Source organism: Papio anubis, chromosome 20 (assembly GCF_008728515.1).
Source record: "Papio anubis isolate 15944 chromosome 20, Panubis1.0, whole genome shotgun sequence".
Taxonomy (NCBI): Eukaryota; Metazoa; Chordata; class Mammalia; order Primates; family Cercopithecidae; genus Papio; species Papio anubis.
Genome location: NC_044995.1, coordinates 5,924,109 through 5,945,857, shown reverse-complemented (window position 1 = coordinate 5,945,857; position 21,749 = coordinate 5,924,109). Strand labels below are relative to the sequence as shown.

At 50.3% G+C, this 21,749-nt stretch overlaps 1 protein-coding gene across 2 annotated transcripts; it reads left to right on the top strand.

Moving 5' to 3' along the window:
* Positions 1-8,472: 8,472 nt before the first annotated feature.
* On the top strand, positions 8,473-15,678 carry KLK14 (kallikrein related peptidase 14). 2 transcript variants are annotated; one of them, XM_031659221.1, is made up of 7 exons: positions 8,473-8,796; positions 10,835-10,915; positions 11,001-11,062; positions 11,915-12,086; positions 14,317-14,570; positions 14,706-14,842; positions 15,498-15,678. In XM_031659221.1, exons 1-7 carry the CDS (start codon positions 8,702-8,704, stop codon positions 15,648-15,650), a joined length of 954 nt encoding a protein of 317 aa, XP_031515081.1. In that variant the 5' UTR covers positions 8,473-8,701; the 3' UTR covers positions 15,651-15,678. The 2 variants fall into 2 exon arrangements, with proteins under 2 accessions (XP_031515081.1, XP_031515080.1); XM_031659220.1 differs by lacking the exons at positions 8,473-8,796; positions 10,835-10,915; positions 11,001-11,062 and having other exon boundaries at positions 11,169-12,086; positions 15,498-15,672.
* The last annotated feature ends 6,071 nt before the right edge of the window (positions 15,679-21,749 follow it).

The following is a 21,749-nucleotide window of genomic DNA, read 5'->3' as shown; positions in this document are numbered from 1 at the left end:
GAGGGTTAGAGCAGACAGGGCCAGCTCTGGGTGTCAGAAAGATCCCTCTGGGGTCATGTCCAGGAAGGACTGGAGGAGGGAAGATTCTGAGCCAGGAGGTCAGGGAGAGGGCTGGGACAAAGGTCTGGGAATGGATTTGGTAGCCAAAACTGGGGCAGTGGCAAGGGTGTCAGGATGGTGAGAACGGATGTGAGGGCTATTTAAGAAGTCCTCACCAGGAGCTGGGAACCCTACTGAATGCAGAGAGTTACGTGTACTCAAAGGCAGTGTAAATCCAAGAGACGTTTCTCCCAAGCAGGCTGAACAAAAACAACAACAACAAAAAGATGTTCGCCACGTATGCCAGTGGCCATGGTAAATCCGGGAGATTCTTTTGCTGAAGGAGGAAGGTTTAGTAAATATGGAGGGCAGGGGCAGGGAGCTGCTGAGGCTGGAGGCCCAAGTGAACACAGACGGTCCTTTAGCTAAACAGGAGGCCCCAGTCTTCATGGGGACCAAGGGACTTTTGCTGTGGCCTGTGTTCTCGGCAAACACAGCCCCTACATAAACACAGCTGAAGGTGGCAGTGGAGCGAAGCACCAGCGTCTCATCCCATCGGGTCCGAAGCATTCTCCCTGCTGCAGGGATGTGGAGCCCAGTCTCGGAAAGACCGGCTTCCCCATCTTCCATCTGTGTGCTCTCCCGGGGCTGGGTCACTGGAGATCACTGTCAGGTCTGAGGAGATGGGAGCATTGAGTGCAGAGATTCTGGAGAAAAGCAGAGATTCCAAACAGGCTCTGAGATCATCTTCCTCCTTCAGCCTGTTTTCATAGAGCCCCTGCCGCATACCAGGCAGCAGACGTGGTACCAGGGATTCCGCAACAAGATAAACAAGGTCCCTGCCCTCGCGAAGCCTCAGTTCTAATAAGAAACGTCTCTTCCTTCCACAAAGGTTTACTGAGCACCTCCTATGTGCCAGGGCATAGGGGCAGGTAAAGCCGGTGAAAATCCCTGTGCTGTCAGGGTTGGCACTCAAGATGTGGGAGAGAGACGACGTAAGAGTAAGAAAGTAAATAAATAAAACATGAGAGACATCCGACAGTGATAAACACCATAGAGAGGAAGAAAACCAGCAATAATAATAAACAAGGAAGCAAACGGATAGAGCAATTACAGATCGAAATAAGGTGTAGGAAGGAAACCCACAAGAAGCTGAGATAGAAACTGGAAGGGAATATGCCAGCTCTAGAGAAGGTGGTCAGGAGGTGACCTTTAAGCTGAAATCCGAAGGAATATCACAGGCAGAGTGGTGGGAAGCGTGTCCCAGGCAGAGGGAACAGCAAAGGCCAAGCCTCTAAGTTGGGAAAGCACCTCCCGTGTTAAGAAGATGGAAGATGTTCAAGGGGAGCAGAGGCACAGTACACAATGGGGTGATGAGGTTGGAAGGATGGACAGAAGCCAGACACCGAGTGCCTTGGAGGCGTTTGGGTTTTATTATAATTGCAGTGGGGACTCACGGATGGGTTTTAAGCAGGTTTTAACATGATACTGTTTTAAGATGACGTTGGCTGCCGAGTAGAGAATGGACTTAGCAGGGCGAGGGAGGGAGGGGTTGGGGGTCGAGGCTGGAAGCAGCGAGACCAGTTTGGATGCTCTTGCACCTGTGTAGGTGAGAGATAAGGGTGACTTGGAAGAGGGTGACTGAGAGGAGACAGGTGGGCGGATTCTTTACTGTGTACTTTGGAGCTAAGTGACAGGAGCTGCCAAAATGGGAGATGAGAACGAGGGAGGAATCAAGGACGCTCCCAGGCGTCTTTGACCCAAGCACCTGGGGAGAGGATGCTAACTTAGAGGAGACACAGGGGGAAGGTAGGGGCACACCATGGAGCTTAAACAGAAATAAATGGGAGGTAATAGAGGTGGGATGGGGGGCAGGAATGTTCACTGCCCATTGGCCGAGCCTCAGGGGCCTCCAGCTTTGCACACAGAGGCTGCCTGGCACAAAGCAGTTTTCAGTGCCAGCTCAGAAACGTCTGAGAGATTCACCCGGAGAGAGTTTGGATCATCAGCGACACACATGAGATGAGAAGCAGAGAGGCATCAAGTCAGGCTGGCTGGGGTTCAAATCCCAGCCCTTCCATGCCACGTTAGACAACTGACCTCATTTCTCTCCACTTCGTCATCTGTAAAATGGGTGTCATCGTGTCTCATGGGGCTGGTGGGAGAATTAAGGGAGACGTGGCACACAGCAGGCACTAGGAAAGTTGCCAACCAAAAGCCCATCAGGACCTGAGGGAAGACAGAGATGGGGGTCTGTCCACTCATCCCACGACCATTCACAGCGTGCACACTCACTCCAGGCCATTCTAGGAGCTGGGGACCCATCAGGGAACGAGGCAAACAAAACTCTCAGCCCTCGCTGACATGGAAACGGATCTGCAGACAGAGTGGCATGGTGTCTAACAGACGAATGATCTGGGTTTGAGGCCTGGCTGTGCCACTTGCCCAGGTTACTTGTCTAAGGCCCAGTTTCCTCATCTATAAGATGGTACTAATGAGAGTCCCTCGCCCCACGGGGCTTTCACGAGGATTAAATGTGAGAGGATGTATGTGAAGCCCTTGGTGACCGGCCCCATTGCTATGATAAGTGGACAGAGGGACAGGCACTGGCTGACACACGGAGTGGGGAGCTTCAGGAGAGAGGACCCCCCCAACTTTCAAAGATAGGACCCCCCCAGCTTCTGCATCCCACTACCTCCACGTGGCCAGAGACCACCTCCCCCGCCATTGTTCCCACAGTCACACCCAACCTCTATCTCCATCCGGAAGGGCTCCACCTCCGAAACCACAAAATCCCACAGCCCACAGCCTCCCGTGCCTCTGTGCTATGGTTGTCGGCGCCATACCTGTTCTTCCACCTTAAAGACGTCTGACCCTCCTCAGGCAGCCTCCCCACCAAGCCCCCTTGTCTCCACCCCCTGAGAACTTTAGGCTGAGTGCAATAAGCAGGTCACAAGAGGACAACTGTAATACGATTCCTTTGGGCCGGGTGCACTGGCTCACACCTTTAATCCCAGCACTTTGAGAGGCCGAGGCGGGAGGAGGATCACTTGAGCCCAGGAGTTCAATAACAGCCCCAGAGTCCCCTCTGCCCTGGCGACCCTCAGCTCCCCAGTCCCAGCATCCCTCCTGCCATCACCCAGTCCTGCAGGCGCCTTCTCTTTGTCTACATCCAGAAAGTTGGAGGAAAAAAAAAATCCACCAACTGCTGAGAGGGTGCCCCTTGAAACATGATCCTCAACATCACCTGGGCCCCTTCGCCGCCACCCTCAGCCTTCCCAGCCCCACCCACCAAGGCCCCTTGAGATGAGCCAACTGACGTCTCCCGGGAAGAAACAAGCCACAGGACAGACCAGCCTCGACTTCCTGCCATCGGGCCCACACCCTACCCGCACCTGACCTGCCCTTTCCTTCTTCCTTCCTGAAACAATGGAAGAGGCATCTTTCCCCATGTCTGGGGCTAATCCCACCACATCGCTGGTTGCACCATCCACTCCTTTGTTCTTGAACATTTCGTGAGGTGATTAAGAGCTCCCCACCTGGGTTCAAATCATGGCGCCCCCATTCAGCGTTGTGTAACCTTGGTGAGTGGCCGAGCATTTCCGTCCAGGCTTCCTCCATCTGTACAATGAGGGGAGTAACAATACCGGAGGTACTCGCGAGCTCTCCCATGGCTAGGGGAAGGTGTCAGCGAGTTAATTCTCATGAAATTGTTCAAATCGTGTTGGACACACACATCGGTGTGCAAATGAACTTGATAGTGGCCTTGGGAGACAACAGAGGAAGAGTTAAGACCGTGGAGTGGAGGCTCAGACAGTCCTGGAGTCTCTGCTGCCTCCTGCACCTACCAGCTGTGGGACCCTGGACAAGCCACCTCCTCTCTCAGCCTCAGTTTCCCTGTCTGTAAAATGGGGACAAGACAGTGCCTCTCCTGAGGAGTCCAGACTTTCCATGACCTCACAGCCTTCTTTGTTTATTCTCCCCTCACCCACTCAGCCCCCTACTGGCCGTCTTACAGTTCCCAAACCTACAGACCCCTTTCACTGCAGGGAGGCCCTTGGTGCCACCTTTTCATAGACCCGCATAACTTGTAATGTCATATATTGTATTTATTTAGTTTCTTTTTCTTCCAGAATATAGAGATCAGTAGGGCAAAGATTTTTTTTGGAAGGGATATCTTTTGTGCTCATTGCTGTATCCTCTACAACTATGAGGGTGTACACAGTAGGTGCTTGATAAATATTTGCTGAAAAGAGGTGGGGGAGAAAAGGAAGGCAGATGGGAGAAGAGGGAGGGATGAAGGGAAAGAGGGAGGAAAACAAAGGGAAAACACTAACCCAGATAAAGAACTTGGCTGGTTAAACAGAATCTGGTCTATATACACAATGGAATAGCATTCAGCCTTAGAAAGGGGAAGAAATCCTGGCCCATGCTACAACGTGGATGAATGTTGAGAACATTAGGTTGAGTTAAATAAGCCAGTCACAAGAGGACAAATATAATATGATTCCTTTTGGCCAGGAGCAGTGGCTCACACCTGTAATCCCAGCAGTTGGAGAGGCTGAGGTGGGAGGAGGATCACTTGAGCCCAGGAGTTCAAGACCAGCCTGGGCAGCATAGGGAGACCCCATCTCTACAAAAAAGAAAATTTTAATTAGCTGGGCATGGTGGTGTGCACCTGGAGTCCCAGCTACTCAGGAGGCTGAGGTGGGAGGATCACTTGAGCCCAGGAGGTTGTGGCTGCAGTGAGCTATGACTGCACCACTGCACCACCGCACTCCAGCCTAGGTGATAGAGTAACACTTATCTCTTAAAAAAAAAAAAAAAAAAAAAAAGGCTGATTCCTACTGATTCCTATTATGTCAGGTACCTAGATCTAGAGTAGTCAAATTCATAAAGACAGAATGTAGAATGATTGTTGCCAGGGGCTGGGGGAGGGAGAAGCAGGGAGCTATCATTTAGTGGGTGCACAATTTGGGGACAATGAAAATGTGTGGGGGAGTTAGAGAGTAGTGATGGCTATACAGCAATGCGAATCTGCTGAATCCCATTGAACTGTACCTAAAAATGGTTAAAATGCTAGATTTTACGCTTTTTTTTTTTTGGTAGATATGGAGCCTCACTCTCTCGCCCAGGCTGGAGTACAGTGGTGCGATCCCGCCTCACTGCCTGCCTCAGCCTCCCAAGTAGCTGGGACTACAGGCGCGCGCCACCATGCCCAGCTAATTTCTTTTGTATTTTAGTAGAGACAGGGATTCACCATGTTGCCCAGGCTGGTCTCAAAACTCCTGAACTCAGGTGGTCCGCCCTCTTTGGCTTCCCAAAGTGCTAGGATTACAGGCGTGAGCCACTGCGCCCGGCCTATGCTATGTTTATTTTACAACAATTAAAAAATTGTAAAATTTTCTTAAAGTTTAAACATTTTGAAAAAGGTCTCATCTGTCAGGCCAGTGGCTCACACCTGTAATCCCAACACTGGGAGGCCAAGGTGGGTGGATCACCTGAGGTTGGGAGTTTGAGACCAGCCTGGCCAACATGGTGAAACCCTGCCTCTACTAAAAAATACAAAATTTAGCCAGGTGCGGTGGCGGGCGCCTGTAGTCCCAGCTACTCGAGAGGCTGAGGCAACAGAATTGCTTGAACCCAGGAGGCAGAGGTTGCAGTGAGCCGAGATCCCGCCACTACCCTCCAGCCTGGGTGACAAAGTGAGACTCCATCTCAAAAAAAAAAAAACAACAACAACAAGGTTTCATCACAGTCCCTGGCTGTGCTGAGCACAGAATACATGTGACCGATTGTTTTTGTTCCAAGTGCTATCCGGGTTTTCCTTTCTTATAAACAGCCATCACTGTCAAGCTCCCTTCTCCTCCCCTAACAGCCAAGAGCTGTCTGCACCTGTGGTCTCCTCTGCTCCGCCCAGCTTCCACCCCTAGCACACCACAGAAAACCTTTCTCTCCAGAATCACCCATCACCTGTCTTCCTTCCAGAGGCATCTGACCCCGCCCCCGCCCGCCACTCCCTCATTTAAAAAATGCTCTCTGGCTGGGCACAGCACGCTGGCTCATGCCTGTAATCCCAGCACTTGGGGAGGCCAAGGCAGGCAAATCACTTGAGCCCTGGAGACCAACCTGGGCTACATCGTGAGACCCCGTCTCTACAAAAAAAAATACAAAAATTAACTGGTTGTGGTAGCACCTGCCTGTAGTCCCAGCCACTCAGGAGGCTGAGGTGGGAGGACTGCTTGAGGCCAGGAGTTCAAGGCTGCAGTAAGCTGTGATTGCACCACTGCACTCCAGCCTGGGCAACAGGGTGAGACCCTGTTTAAAAAGAAATAAAAGCTCTCAACTTTCCTGATACTGCTCCCTCCTGGTGTCCCTCTTAGCTCTTCAATCACTCCTACCCCTGGGGTAACTGCTTCTCTTCCCCTGAGCTGTGAGTCTTCAGTGGGGTCCTCTCACCATATACCCTCTCCCTAGGTGGGCTCTACACCGCTGGTGTCCAGCGCCATCTGTGCCATGACGCCCCATCACTCTGAGCTCCAGACCCGAGTATCCCAAAGGATTCTGCTCTCCCTTACTCAGGATCATGCCACCACCCCCCATTACCCTTGGAGTAAAATTCTCACCCCTGCAGCACCAGGGCCCTACTGGTCTTGGTCACTCCTCTCTCCTATGCTCTGAGCTCTCTCACCATCCTCCAGCCCCACCAGCCCTACTGGAAACCACTCACCTCCCTGCTACCCTCTCCACACACTGTCCATCCTCCCTGGCAAACTCCTATTCATCTGCAGAACCCGGCTAAGACAGCTGCTCCTCCCAGAACCCTTTCCCACACCTGGGGCTCCATCCAGCCCCTCAACCTCCTCCGGGGGAGCACATGTGACACCAGATGGAGTTTCCTGTGGCCCCACTGGCCTGTCTCACCAGACCGTGAGTTCACACAGGAGCAGCGACTGAGGCCCTGTGTTCATTCATTCGTCAGATGTTTATCGATGCCCATGGCACAGCAAACAAGACCGTGCCAAGCAGGTGGTGGAGTGGTGGAGCGAGATACCCCGGGAACCTAGAATGTGGTGGGAAGAGGACCCAGCAACCCGGCCACGGCACGGCGGGCGCTGAGGGCCGGGCTGGGGGCGGCGGGTCCTTGGGAGCCATGGGCAGTGAACGGGGTCTCATCGGCTACATCTCCAGCTGTGTCCCTACCTTTGAGCTGAAGGCCTTGGGAAGCCTTCCAGGCATTCTGTGCCCTGGCTCAGGCTCTGCATAAACACAAGAACCCCCTCTTTATTTATTTGTTTGTGTGTTTGTTTGTTTATTTATTTATTTTGAGACAGAGTCTCACTCTGTCACCCAGGCTGGAGTGAAGTGGCTCAGTCTTGGCTCACTGCAGCCTCTGCTTCCCGGGTTCAAGCGATTCTCCTGCCTCAGCCTCCTGAGTAGCTGGGGCTACAGGCACCCACCACCATGCCCGGCTCTTCACCACGCCCAGCTAATTTTGTATTTTTAGTAGAGACTGGGTTTCACCATGTTGGCCAGGCTGGTCTTGAACTCCTGACCTCAGGTGATCCACCCGCCTTGGCCTCCCAAAGTGCTGCGATTACAGGCGTGAGTCACCACGCTTGCCCACCCCCCGCCCACCCTTTAAAGAAAGGATTCTCTTGGATCCCAGGGATAGAGTGGCATAAAGGAGCCGCTCTCAGGCACCTGGGGGTTGACCAAGGCCTTCTGCTTAAATAGAGTTTCTTTTTAGGAACAAGGAGACCTTGTGTTTACTAGGAAATTCTGTTTTATTTTTAACTTTTTCCTTTGAGATAATTACAGACCCACAGGAAGCTACAAACACAGTGTAGGGAATCTCCTTCACCACCTTCTCCCCGTGGCGACACCTTGTGTAACTGTAGGTCCAGAATGGAAACCAGGAAATCAGCACAGAAACCAAACTATTAACGAGACTGCAGATCACACTGCGGGTTCATTTTTCACACGCGTTTCTTTGCACACGTGTGTGTGCGCGCACGTGGGCTTCTGTGTCTCTTTATCTCATGTGTAGAATCGTGTCATCACCGCCACATCCAGCGCAGAGATGATTCATCACCACAGAGCGGCTCCCTCCTGCTGCCCCATCCCTGGGTCCCAAGAGAATCCTTTCTTAAAAGAGGGGGTTCTTGCCGGGCGCGGTGGCTCACGCCTGTAATCCTTGCACTTTGGGAGCCAAGGGAGGGTGGATCATTTGAGGTCAGGAGTTTGAGACCAGACTGGCCAACATGGCGAAACCCCGTCTTTACTAAAAATACAAAAAAATGAGGAAGGCGTGGTGGTGGGTGCCTATAGCCCCAGCTACTCAGGAGGCTGAGGCAGGAGAATCGCTTGAACCCGGGAGGCAGAGGTTGCAGTGAGCCGAGATTGAGCCACTTCACTCCAGCCTGAGCTAAAGAGCGAGACTCTGTCTCAAAAAAATAAATAAATAAATAAATAAATAATTTAAAAAAGTAAATAAATAAAAAATTTAAAAATAAAGAGGGGGTTTTTGTGTTGACGCAGAGCCTGAACCATGGCAGAGGAGGCCAGGAAGGCTCCCCGAGGCCTTCAGCTCAAACAAAGCAGGACGGCCCATAGTTAAACAGAAACAGCTCAGGAATCACAGAAAGGCACCTGGGGAGAGATGCGTGTGTGCGTCCAGATGCAGGTGCACAGACAGTGCGTCCCCAGGTTCAGAGACAGATCCAGGCCAAGTACCAGCTCAAAGCGCCAACCTAGGTGGGTGTCCAGGTAGAGGGAGGCTGAGTCAGGCTGAGGCCGGGGTAACACTTGGGGTAGCCGAGGGAGGCAGGCAGCCTCCTGAGTCACCACGTGGTCCAGGTATGGGGCTGCCCAGGCCCACAGACAGACACAAGCATTGGGGAATTTAAGGGGCTGGGGGAGGGGCTGAGGAGGGTAGGCCCTCCCCCAAATGAGGATGGAACCCCCCCCAACTCCAGAACCCCTCTGCAGGCTGGCCAGATTCCTTCCCCACCTCATTCACTCTCTCTCTCTCCTGTTCTCTACCCTCTACCATTCTGAATTTCCGACCCCGTCTCTTAAGACTCTGTCCTTCTGTGTCTGAATCTCTGTCCCTTTCTCTTTCTAGGTCTCTGTCCCTCTCCCTCTGGGTCTCTGTCCCCCTCTCTGGGTCTCTGTCACTCTCTCTTTGCATCTCCAGCTCTCACTTTGTCTCTGTACCTAGCTCTTCCCCACCCCTCTGCAGATCCCAAGTTGGGGAATGCCAATTCTGGCGCCAACTTCCTGCTCCCTGCTGGGGCCTCTGCTCCCCCATCTCTCAGGAGTCGAAAGTGAGAAAGCAAGGTGGGCAGCTCTGCTCCAGGTCCAGGCATCTCCCGCCCACCTCCTGCCTGTCTTCCATCCCACCCCGCCTCTCCATCTCTCCCTGGCGCTGCCATCTCTCATCTCTGCCTCTGTCTCCTCTGTTATTGTCCCCATCCCCTGTAGGTGCCCATCCTTCCTGTCTCCCCTCTGCCATCAGCCTGCCTGTCCTGTCCTCTTTCTCCCACCATGTCCCGTTCTCTTCCACGTCTCATGCCCGCACTGCCTTCATCATCATCGCTGTTGTTCTGCGTGTTTGTGGTGAGTGCCTCATGGTGGGGGCGTCTCGGCCTCTCTCCTCTCTCTCCACTGTTTTCTCTTTCTGTGTGTCTGTTTGCATTCTGTCTCCACCTTCTTGCCTCCGTCTTTTGCTTTTCTCTCTCCACTTCTCCACACCCCTCTCTCTCTGCATCTCTGTGTCTCCCTCTTCCTCTGTCTTTTTTTCCCACCATCTGCCTTTCCTGTTCCCTGTCACATCCAGCTTCCACCTCTTTCTCCATCTCTCTCCTCAGTTCCTTCTCTCATGAGCACATCTCCCTCTGTGCTCGTATTCCTGGACCCCTCTCTCTCCACTGTCATGTCTTCTCATTCATTTTCCCAGCCTCTCTCTCTCTCCCCCTCCCTCTCCCTCTCTCTCACTCTCTGTCTCTCTCTCTGTATGTGTGTCTATGTGTCTCTCTGTCTGTCTCTGTCTTTCCATCTCTCTCTGTCTCTCCATCTCTGTCTCTCTGTCTCTCTGTCTCTGTCTGTCTCTCTGTCTTTGTCTCTCTCTGTCTCTGTGTCTCTCTGTCTCTGTCTCTCTCTCCATCTCTCCCTGTCTCTGTCCGTCTCTCTCTGTGTGTGTCTCTCTGTCTGGCTCTCTCTCTGTCTGTCTGTCTCACTCTCTGTGTCTCTGTCTGGCTCTCTCTCTGTCTCTCTGTCTCTCCATCTCTTTCTGTCTCTCTATCTCTCTCTCTCTCCCCTACTGTGACTCCCTCTCTCAGTGCCTCTCTTCCTCCCTCTCTCAGCCCCTTCTTGCCCTTTCCTCTGAGGCTCCCCACCCTGGTTTCCTGACTCCACCACCAGATCCACCACCTCCAGCAACTGAGAACCCTCCCGTGCCCACCCTGCCCTGGGGTCCCCTCCCAGGATTCCTTCTAGATTATAGCATCTTCCGGGGGCGGGTTCTCATGAACAATTGTGGCTGCTTTTTTGGCCAGAGAGGGGAGGGAGGGGATGGGATCAGGGAGTTCTGGAATGGGAACTAGGCAATAAAAAAAAAAAAAAATATCAGAAGCAGGGCAGCGGGAGGTGGGGGCAGGGCCAGCTGTCCTGACCAGGGATAAAAGGCTTTGCCAGCGTGACTAGGAAGAGAGACACCTCCCCTCCTTCCTTCACCAAGACATCAAGGAGGGACCTGCGCCCTGCTCCTCAACCTCCCGCCTGTCGCCCGCAGAGCCTGCAGGCCCCGCCCTCCTGGTCTCTGGTCCCTACCTCTCTGCTCTGTCTTCATGTCGCTGAGGGCCTTGGGCTCTGGGTAAGTGGCCCTCGCTGTCTCTGCCTCTCAGCCCCTGGTTCTGTTGAAGGTTCCTTCTCTCTCACTTTCTTTCTGCATTTGACAGAACCTGGCCCTCAGCCCCTAAAATGTTCCTCCTGCTGACAGCACTTCAAGTCCTGGCTATAGGTAAGAGAAGGGTTGGGTATGAGACAAGGGGCTCCCCTGGAGACTCTGAGAAGAGATGGGGAATGGGTCCTTGGGGCTCCTGGATGCTCATAGTGACCTCGTAAGAAAGAGCCGGGAGTGGTCTGGGTATCATGACGGGGGAGCGTGCTGGAGGCCTAAATTCCTAGTTGTGGAGGTGCTAGGAAATTGCGGGACTGGGGAGAGAGGTGTTTATAAGATCTGGTGCAAAATAAATAAGGAATCGTAGAGAACTATTAGGTCCTGAGTGGGTCATAACAGAAGGATCACAGGGTTCTACTTGACTGTGCTAGGAAAGAAACACTGTGGGAAAGATGTTTTGTTGTCAGAGGGAAGGTGGAGAAGGACGATGGGGTGGCGGGATCGTGATGTGGGGTGTGCGAGGTGGCTGGGGGCAAGTGTGGGGCAAGAGATGGTGGATCCTTGGGGTCCCACTGAGTGGGAACTTTGGGGAAGAGACAGGGAGGTCCTGGAATGTGTTGGGGAAGGACTCACGGGGGGGAAATGTGGCATATTTCGAGAAGTGATCACAGAAATTATGGGAGCGTAGAGCTGAGGGTCGTAGATGTAGCAAGGTCCTGGATAAGGTGGCCATGGCACAAAATAAGAGATGCTACGGAGGTGACTTGGGAGGTAAGTCAGAAAACTCTCCGTGTTGGGGCAATAACGGGGTCAATATGGGACATGTCTCACCCTGGGTGGGATGGATAGAAGTGGGTGGTTTAGGGGTTAGACCAAAAGGAAGGGGATTTGTCAGTTCTGGAGTCCTACAAACTTGCGAAGTGGAGAGTGTTTGCTCATCTACTTTCCCCACCCAATCCTGTCCACTCCTAGACATGACACGGAGCCAAGAGGATGAGAACAAGATAATTGGTGGCTATACATGCACCCGGAGCTCCCAGCCGTGGCAGGCGGCCCTGCTGGCGGGTCCCGGGCGCCGCTTCCTCTGCGGAGGTGCCCTGCTTTCAGACCAGTGGGTCATCACCGCTGCTCACTGCGGCCGCCCGTAAGTGACCCCCTCCCCTGTCCCTGTGTCCAGTGAATTCTAGAGTCTAAAGCCCTAGAACTGAGCTGAGAACCTGGATCTCTGTGTAGAACCCAATGTAGTGGCTGGCTCCTGGTTTGAGGTCTAGAGAAGAGCCTGGAACCAAAAACACAGCTCGGGATGTGGACTCCTCCGTAAATCTCGAACTCAGCATAGGTTCTGAAAGCAGATGGGCAGCTTGGAACCCATGGGCCTGCTGAGAACCAAACATCTAATCCAGTGATTCATCCAGAGGCCACGCATTACATCAAGACCAAGCTTAGCCCAATCCAGATTGGTGGCTGAATTCAGGACCCCGTCTACATTCAGAAACTAAGGACACTACGTAGAACTCAGAGCCCAGTTCAGGACCTACAGTCTAGCCATAAAGCCAGAACTGGAACCCTGCTCACAGCTGGAACATACAACTCTAAGAATAGAGGTAAAACCTGGAGGCTGTTCCACATCCAAGGTTTAGTTCAGAGTCCAGTCTATAGCTCTGCTATGAGCAGCCTAGAATGTAGACTTCAACCCAGTGTTTAAAGCCCAGAATGTGCCTGGCGTGGTGCATGCCTGTAATCCTAGCACTTCGGGAGGCTGAGGCAGGCAGATCACCTGAGGTCGGGAGTTCGAGACCAGCCTGACCAACGTGGAGAAGCCCTGTCTCTACTAAAAATGCAAAACTAGCCAGGTGTGATGGTGCATGCCTGTGATCTCAGCTACTCGGGAGGCTGAGGCAGGATAATCACTTGAACCCAGGAGGCGGAGGTTGCAGTGAGCCAAGATCGCACCGTTGCACTCCATCCTTAGCAACAAGAGTAAAACTCCATCTCAATAAATAAATAAATACATAATAAATAAATCCCAGAATGGAGATCCTAATCGGAAGCCCCATATAAAACCTAGACCCCTCCTAAATTCTAGATCTGAACTTACAACCCAGACCACAGCCAAGAAGTCAAAATACCTATAAGCCATGTCTATGCCATAAACAGAAGGTCAGTCTAGAACCTAGAGATCAAAGCTCAGGCCAGAATCTAGAATATAAAGGCCAGAATGCAAATCAGACTCTAGAATCTTGGATCCAGGCCATAACCTGGAGCTCCAACTAGAACCCAGGGCCCAATCTGAGGTCAAGGGCTCAGATCAGAGTCCAGAACCAAGAGCCCTATAATCCAATATGAAACAGACCTGTAGAATCAAGAGCTCAGACCAATGTTGAGAACCCTGACCCCAGCTGGCGCACAGAGCTCATACTGTTGCCTAAGAACGGCTCATAAACCAGAGTTTAATAAGGAACCCAGAGCACCATCCAGAAATCGGAGCTATCAATGTGTCCAGAACCCATAGCCCAGGTCTTAATCCATTGCTCAAAATAAAACCCTCAGCCTATCCTAAAACAGAAACCCAACATCAGACTCTAGAAATTAAGTCACAGCCGGGCACGGTGGCTCATGCCTGTAATTCCTTTACTTGGGAGGCCGAGGGGGGTGGATCAGTTGAGGTTGGGAATTCAAGACCAGTCTGGCCAATATGGGTGAAACCCCGTCTCTACTAAAAAATACAAAAATTAGCTGGGTGTGGTGGTGGGCACCTGTAGTTCCAGCTACTCGGGAGGCTGAGGTGGCTGAGGCAGGAGAATCACTTGAACCAGGAGCTGGAGGTCGCAGTAAGCTGAGATCGTGCCACCGTACTCCAGGCTAGATGACAGAGCGAGACTCCATCACAAAAAAAAAAAAAAAAAATCAAGTCATAATCCAGGTTCGATCTAGAATCCTGATCTTAGCATAGAGTCAACAGTTTAAGATGTCTAGAACCCAGAGCCCAGACTAGAAACGGAATGGAGCCTACTCCAGAATATCAGTTCCGATTTACAGCCTAGAGTCATAATGCAGTTTCACTTACAACTCAAAGCACAGAGCCCAGCCAGACCCTGGAACGGAGCCAAGCTCTCCCAATCATCACCTTCTTCCCAAGCCAGGAGCTGGAGCTCAGCCCAAGAGCAGAAGGAGAGGCAGCTGGGGCTGGGCCGAGAGAATGCCCTGGTCATGGAGAAGGGCACAGGAGGCCAAGAATGCTTGGCCTGCCGTTAGTGAGAAGCAGGCTAGACCTCAGGAAAGACTCATCACCTGGCCAGGGAATCGGGCCGGAGGGTGGGGAGGGGTCTCCGGCTCAGACACTGAGCAGCACTTCTCTTGGGGGTCGTGGCCAGGATCCTTCAGGTTGCCCTGGGTAAACACAACCTGAGGAGGTGGGAGGCCACCCAGCAGGTGCTGCGCGTGGTTCGCCAGGTGACGCACCCCAACTACAACTCCCGGACCCACGAAAACGACCTCATGCTGCTGCGGCTCCAGCAGCCCGCGCGGATCGGGAGGGCAGTCAGGCCCACTGAGGTCGCCCAGGCCTGTGCCAGCCCCGGGACCTCCTGCCGAGTGTCAGGCTGGGGAACTATATCCAGCCCCATCGGTGAGGACTCCTGCATCTTGGAAAGCAGGGGGCTGGGCCTGGACTCCTGGGTCTGAGGGAGGAGGGGCTGGGGGCCTGGACACTTGGGTCTTATGGGAGGGTAGACCCAGTCATAATCCTGCAGTGCTCCCCCAGCCAGGTACCCCGCCTCTCTGCAATGTGTGAACATCAACATCTCACCGGATGAGGTGTGCCAGAAGGCCTATTCTAAAGCCATCACGCCTGGCATGGTCTGTGCAGGAGTTCCCCAGGGCGGGAAGGACTCTTGTCAGGTAAGGCTCAGGATGGGAGCTGGGGGAGGGATTATTTGGGACTGGGATTTAGGCAGACGATGTCAGGAGCATGGAAGTCTGCAGAGGTCTTCAAAAGAGAGTGAGCCGCAGGGACGGAGAGATTCCGATAGCCAGGCTACCCTGCTTCCTAGCCCTGTGCCCCCTGGGTAATGGACTCAAAGCGTTCATGCCTCAGTTTCCTCGTCTGTCAGGTGGGGATAACCCTCTTAGGGTAGTTGGTGGAGTAGGATGAGGCAGGTTGGGGAAAGATCGCAGAGTGGCATCTGCTCATATGGGTCTGGGAAAGGCTGTGCTGAGGCTTCTAGAAATCTGAATGCATCCTTGAGAGAGGCAGAGACGGGGAAATAGAAGAGAGACACACAAGTGTTCTACAGATGGAGCGAACAGAGAGGGGCCCGGTGAGACTCAAGGGACAGGCAGGTGCACACAGAGACAGAGACAGACCCAGTGGAGAGGGAAGGAAGTGCCCTGACCTCTAGGACTGAGACCTCAGAACTGGGGCAGGACTGTGTCCCTAACTGTCCACCCCAGAGTCTCTTCCTGTCTCCCTGACTATCTCTGCTTCTTGGGTTCTCTGTGCCGTGGCTCTAGCCACCTGTCCATCGGTGTCTCTATCTCTGTTCCTCCCCCTCAGGGTGACTCTGGGGGACCCCTGGTGTGCAGAGGACAGCTCCAGGGCCTTGTGTCTTGGGGAATGGAGCGCTGCGCCCTGCCTGGCTACCCTGGTGTCTACACCAACCTGTGCAAGTACCGAAGCTGGATTGAGGAAACGATGCGGCACAAATGATGGTCTTCACGGTGGGATGGACTTCATCCATTTGGCCTCCCTCTCTCCGGCCCCAAGCCCCTCCTCCCTCAGGCCAAGGTCCGGGCCCCCAGCCTCTCCCTCAGACCCCGAGTCCAGGCCCCAGCCCCTCCTCCCTCAGACCCAGGGTCAGGCCCCAGCCCCTCCTCCACTCGAGGCCGAGTCCGGGCCCCCACTCCTCCCTCCAGACCCCAGGAGTCCCAGCCCTCCTCCCTCCATTCCAAGGCAATTCCTCCCTCTGACCCCTTCGCTCCTCTCCCTCCAGACCCCGGGCCCAGCCCACTGCTCCCTCCGGGCCAGGGTCTGACCCCAGCCCTCTCCACATAAGACCCAGGGTCAGGCTGGCCTCCCTCCTCCAGACCCGGGCCCAGGCCCAGCCCCTCCTCCTCAGTCCAAGGCCCAGTTACAGCCCTCCTCCCTCGGGCCGGGAGGCCGGGCTGTCCTCCTCCTCAGACTAGGGCCCAGGCTGGCCTCCTGTCAGATCCGTCCATTCCCCCAGTCCAGACCCCACCTTCCTCCCAGCCCAGGCCCCCCAGCCCCTCCACCAGGGGTCCAGCCCCCCTCCAGACCCAGGAGTCCAGCCCCAACCCCTCCCTCAGACCCCAGGAGTCCAGGCCCCCAGCCCCTCCTCCACTGGGCCAGTCCAGGCCCCAGCCCCTCCCTCCAGATCCAGGGAGTCCAGACCCCTCCTCCCTCAGATCCAGAGTCCAGGCCCCTTCCATTCCATTTCCCTTCCCCTCCTTTCCATTTGTTCCATTTCTCTTGGGCTTCCCTTCTGGTCTTTTCCATTCTAGTCTCTCCTTTCCCAGATCAGTTGTAAGCGTTTTTCTCCCCACCATGCCCCCACACTGTGTCCACCATCCCACCCATTTCAGAAGACAGGGCCTGAACCGCCTTAAACCGGCATTGCATTCCAAAGAAGACAATTTTTAACACGCTTAGTGTCTCTAAAAACCGAATAAACAATGACAATAAAAATGGAATCATCCTAAGTTGTATTAATTCATCCATTTATTTATTTTTTATATTTTGAGACAAGGTCTTGCTCAGTCTCCGGCTGGAGTGCCGTGACACAATCATGGCTCACTGCAACCTCGACCTCCTGGGCTCCAGTGATCCTCTTACCTCAGCCTGCCGGGTAGCTGGGACCACAGGTGCCTGTCACCATGCCGGGATACTTTTCAAATTTTTTGTAGAGACGAGGTTTCCCTGTGTTGCTCAGGTTGGTCTCGAACACCTGGCCTCAAGCGATCCACCTCCCTCAGTTTCCCAAAGTGCCGGGATTGCAGGTGTGAGCTGTCGCGCCCAGCCTCATCCATTCATTTAATTACTTCAAGAAACAGGTACACAGTGGCCTCACCATGCCCAGCCGGGAGCTGTGTACTGACAAGTGGCTGCCTCCCTCTTTGCGTGGTTTTCCTCGGGAGTCCCCCGTCCACCCCACTGTATCAGGTTTCTAGACGGTAACACCTCAGCCCTGCAGAGTGACCTTGAGCACGACTGCCTTCTACCAGCCTCCTCCCTGGAGCCCCTGTGGTCCAGGGCAGAGAACTAACTGCCTTGTTTCCTGGAAAATTCTATGCAAATGAAGATGTCCTCTTTTTCCTAATCAGATCTCAGGTGAGGAGAGTTGAGTTAATCACAGGCTTCAGTTCCTGTCCAGGCAAAGCCTTTCTCTCGTTTTATTAATTTATTTCCACTCTTCATCTCTGGCTGTGCTCCCCTCCCTTCCCACAGGCACCGACACAGATGATGTTGAATGCCCTGCATCCTTGGAAAACAACACAGTGTCATGGTGTTGTTTCTAATTTACATGAAACCATTGTGTTAGGAATCTCATTCTCTTTCTTACTTTCACTCATCAACAGCTATTGAGTACCTACCACGCGCCAGGCATTGGTCTATTTATTGGGCACCTACTATGCACCTGGTATTGTTCTGGGTGCTGGAGGAAGCACTGTGAGCAAGCCAGTCAGAATCCCTGCCCTCACAGAGCTTATATTCTAGCAGGAGATGACAGACAAAAAGCCATAAACATAATTTTAAAATAAAGCAGAGTCCCTATGAGTAACGAGGTCAATAAATGTGGGCTGGGCGGCAGGCCCAATGTGTGCCAGGACCAGCTCATACATGCTCGCAGGAGTCTACCAGCAAATTTTCAGGAATTTCGAGAGCTGGTTGCTAAATGCAGCCATTATTAAAAATTAAATTACATAAGCTTATAATTACATAATTGATTTAAAAAATTGTCAGTAAATACTCAAAACTCAACTGTTGCTAATTATTTCAATGAATACCTATGCTTGGGAGTGAGGTATGTCTCTTGTACTACGTCGGTAATGATGAGCTTCTGTGCATCTCTTTCCAGCTCCCCAACTCTCTGTGTACCAGTAGCTTGACAATAGCCAAAGTAGAAGTATTTACTGCACTGAAATTGAAAAACACTAGAGATAGGGCTTTGCCGGACAGTCATTGCTAAACCTTTACCAGGCACCCTTGGATGGGTCTGCCTGGGAATGACCTAATGATCTTAGTGTCTGTCTTCTCAAAGTTCTGTGCTTGGATACTACAGAGTACAGATAAAATAGAATGTTGTACTCACCTTATGTTCTATGGGGACAGCACAGTATTGGGGAACCCGAAGGTGGCAGGTTTGGGACATGCACGAAAGATTGCTGGGAAGTAGAGGCTGCCTCCTTTTTCCTCATCCTCCCACCCCTTCCCCTAGCTTCTGGTAACCACCATTCTACTCTCTTCTTCTAAGAGTTTGAGTTTTTTAGATTTCACATATAATTGAGAAATTATATGTGATTTCACATATAAGTGAAAATATAATTATGTATGATTTCACATATAACTGAGATCATGCAGTATTTGTCATTCTATGTCTGACCTATTTCACTTAACACAGTGTCCTCCCGGTCCCTCCATGTTGTCACAAATGACAGGATTTCTTTCTTTTATAAGGTAGAATAATATTAAATTATACTGATATTAATATATTACATTTCCTTCATCCATTCATCCAACAACAGACACACAGGTTGTTTTCATATCCTGATCATTATGAATAATGCCACCACGAACATGGGTGTGCAGATATTACTTTGAGATACCAATTTCATTTCCTTGCATCAGCTTACATTCCCACCAACAGGGTACAAGGATTCACTTTTTTTTCCCCCACATCCTTGCCAAGGTTGTTATTGTTTGCCTTTTCTATACTAGTCATTCCAAAATGTGGGAGGCGATATCTTACTGTGATTTTAATTTGTGTTTCCCTGATGATTAGTGATAGTGAGCACCTTTTCATATACTTGATCCCTTGTATGTCTTCTTTGGAGAAATGTCTATTCAGGTCCTTTGCCCTTTTTTTTTTTTTTCCGGAGACAGAGTCTCTCCCTTTTGTCCAGGCTGGAGTACAGTGGTGTGATCTCAGTTCACCGCAACCTCCACCTCCTGGGTTCAAGGGATTCTTCTGCCTCAGCCTCCCAAGCAGCTGGGATTACAGGCATCTGCCACCATGCCCAGCTGATTTTTGTATTTTTAGTAGAGACAGGGTATCATCATGTTGGCCAGGCTGGTCTCAAATTCCTTACCTCAGGTGATCCACCCACCTCAGCCTGCCAAAGTGCTGGGATTTCAGGCATGAGTCACTGCGCCTGGCCCTTTGTCCATTTTTGTTATTTGTCCAATTGGGTTATTTGTTTTCTTGCTGTTGAGTTTTTGCATTCCTTATGTATCTTGGATATTGACCCTTTATCAGATACATCATTTGCAAATATTTCCTCCCATTCGGTAGGTTGTCTTTTCACTCTGTTGATCATTATCTGTTGGTTGTTTCCTTTGGTGCACAGAAGCTTTTTCATTTGATACAACCCCATTTGTTTTGTTGTCTGTGCTTTGATATATTTTATTATTTAGATATTTTATATCTAAAATATCATTGCCCAGACAAATGTCAAGAAGTTTTTTCCCCAGGTCTTCTTCTTATCATTTTACAGTTTCAGGTCTTATGTTTAAATCCTTAACCCATTTTGAGTTGATTTTTATACATGGCATGAGATAGGAGTCCAATTTTATTCTTCTCCTTGTGGGTATCCAGTTTTTCCAACAGCTTTTGTTAAAAAGAATATCCTTTTCCTTTGGGTTAAAGATCAGTTGGCAGTAAATGTGTGGATTTATTTCTGAGCTCTCTGTTCTGTTCCATTGATTATATGCCTGTTTTTGTGCCAGTACCATGCTGTTTTGGTCACTATAGCTTTGTAGTATGTTTTGAAATCAGACAGTATGATGTCTCTGGCTTTGTTCTTCTTGCTCAAGGTTGCAGGGTCTTTCATGGTTCCATATTTATGATTATTTTTTCTACTTCTGTGGAAAAAAAATGCCATTGGAATTTTGATAGGGATTGCAATGAAAATGTAGATAGTTTTGGTTAGTATTGACATTTTAACAGTATTAATTCTTCCAATTCACAAATATGGGATATCTTTCCATTTCTTTATGTTGTCTTCAATTTTTTTCATCAATGTTTTATAGTTTTCAGTGTACAGATTATTTACTTCCTTGGTTAAGTTTATTTTTAAGCATTTTATTGTTTCTGATGCCATTGTAAATTGAGTTGCTTTCTCAATTTTTTTCTAATAATTCATTGTTAGGATGTAGAAACACAACCAAATTTTGTATCTTGCAACTTTACTGAATTCATTTATGAGTTCTAACAGTTTTTTGGTGGACTCTTCAGGGTTTTCTGCATATAAGATATGTCATCTGCAAACAGAGGTAATTTTACTCTTTCTTTCTGATCTGGATGCCTTTTATTCTTTTTCATGCCTAATTACTATGGCTAGGACTTCTAGTGCTAATGTTGAATACAAATGGCTAGAGTGGGCATCCTTGTCTTGTTCCTGATCTTAGAGGAAAAGCTTTCAAGTTTTCACCCTTGGGTATGATGTTAACTGTGGATTTGTCATATATGGCCTCTACTGTGTGAGGTACATTCTCTCTATACCTAATTTGTTGACTGTCTTTATCATGAAATGATGTGGTATTTTGCCAAATGATTTTTCTCTACCTATTAAGATGATCATATAATTTTTATCCTTCATTCTGTTGAGGTATATCACGCTTCGTGATTTGTGCATGTTGAACCATCTTTATATCCTAGGGATAAATCCCACTTGATCATGGTGTATGATGTTTTTAATATGCTACTGAATTTAGTTTGCTAGTGTTTTGTTGAGGATTTTTGCATCTATATTCATCAGAGATATTGGCCTATCATTTTCTTTTCTTATAGTGTCCTTGTCTGAGTTTGTGGAGGTTGCATCTTCTGTGTCAAGGTGATAAACACACACTGTGGGTTTAATACACAGCAGTCATACAAGCCCTATAGGAAAAAGGAGACAAAAGAAGCTGTGTACTTGAGTAGATTTGGGCCCCCAGTGACATGATATAACTCACGCTATAATTCTCATCCTGCATCGTTCTACAAAGCTAAGTAAAAATAGTTTAAAGATTACTTTAATCTTTTCTGCAACTCAAAGTTCCAGTTGTGTTGGTTGAGCACCATATTTTATTGATTTAAAGACACATTCTTTTCATATTTTTAACATCTCTGAAATTAGGAGGCATCTTACATCTTAATTCAGCATGATGTCTTACATGTCATAATTTAATTGACAACTTCTTTTTCTTTCTGAGTGGTCTACAAAATAACAGTGCAAATATAATCAACAGTATTTTACATTCAATTAAATAGTGTGTGAAGGAAGGCAAGTGTAGGTGAGGAGTCAGTTTGTATTATTAAATAGGTCGTCTGATTTTGTCAAATAATCTTGTAACGATCTATCTGCATCATTGTTTGCTCATCTAGTTCATTGCTTCTAACTGCCCCAGAGTCTTCTAGACATATGTTGTCCAATATGGTAGCCATTAGCCACAAGTGGTGTGGCCATTTAACTTTTGATTAAAATTAATTAAAATTAGATACACCTTAAAATTCCATTCTTTAGTCATACTCACAACATTTCAATAACCATATGTGGCTAGTGGCTGCCATATTGGACAGCATAGATATAT

What these genes read in the sequence shown, in the direction of transcription:
- KLK14 (XM_031659220.1), top strand. Translation starts at nt 11,674, where the DNA reads ATGGCACAAAATAAGAGATGCTACGGAGGTGACTTGGGAGGTAAGTCA. An exon ending in GCTGCTCACTGCGGCCGCCC is followed by an intron (nt 12,087 to 14,316) that starts GTAAGTGACCCC and finishes GGTCGTGGCCAG; the next exon opens with GATCCTTCAGGTTGCCCTGG. An exon ending in AACTATATCCAGCCCCATCG is followed by an intron (nt 14,571 to 14,705) that starts GTGAGGACTCCT and finishes GTGCTCCCCCAG; the next exon opens with CCAGGTACCCCGCCTCTCTG.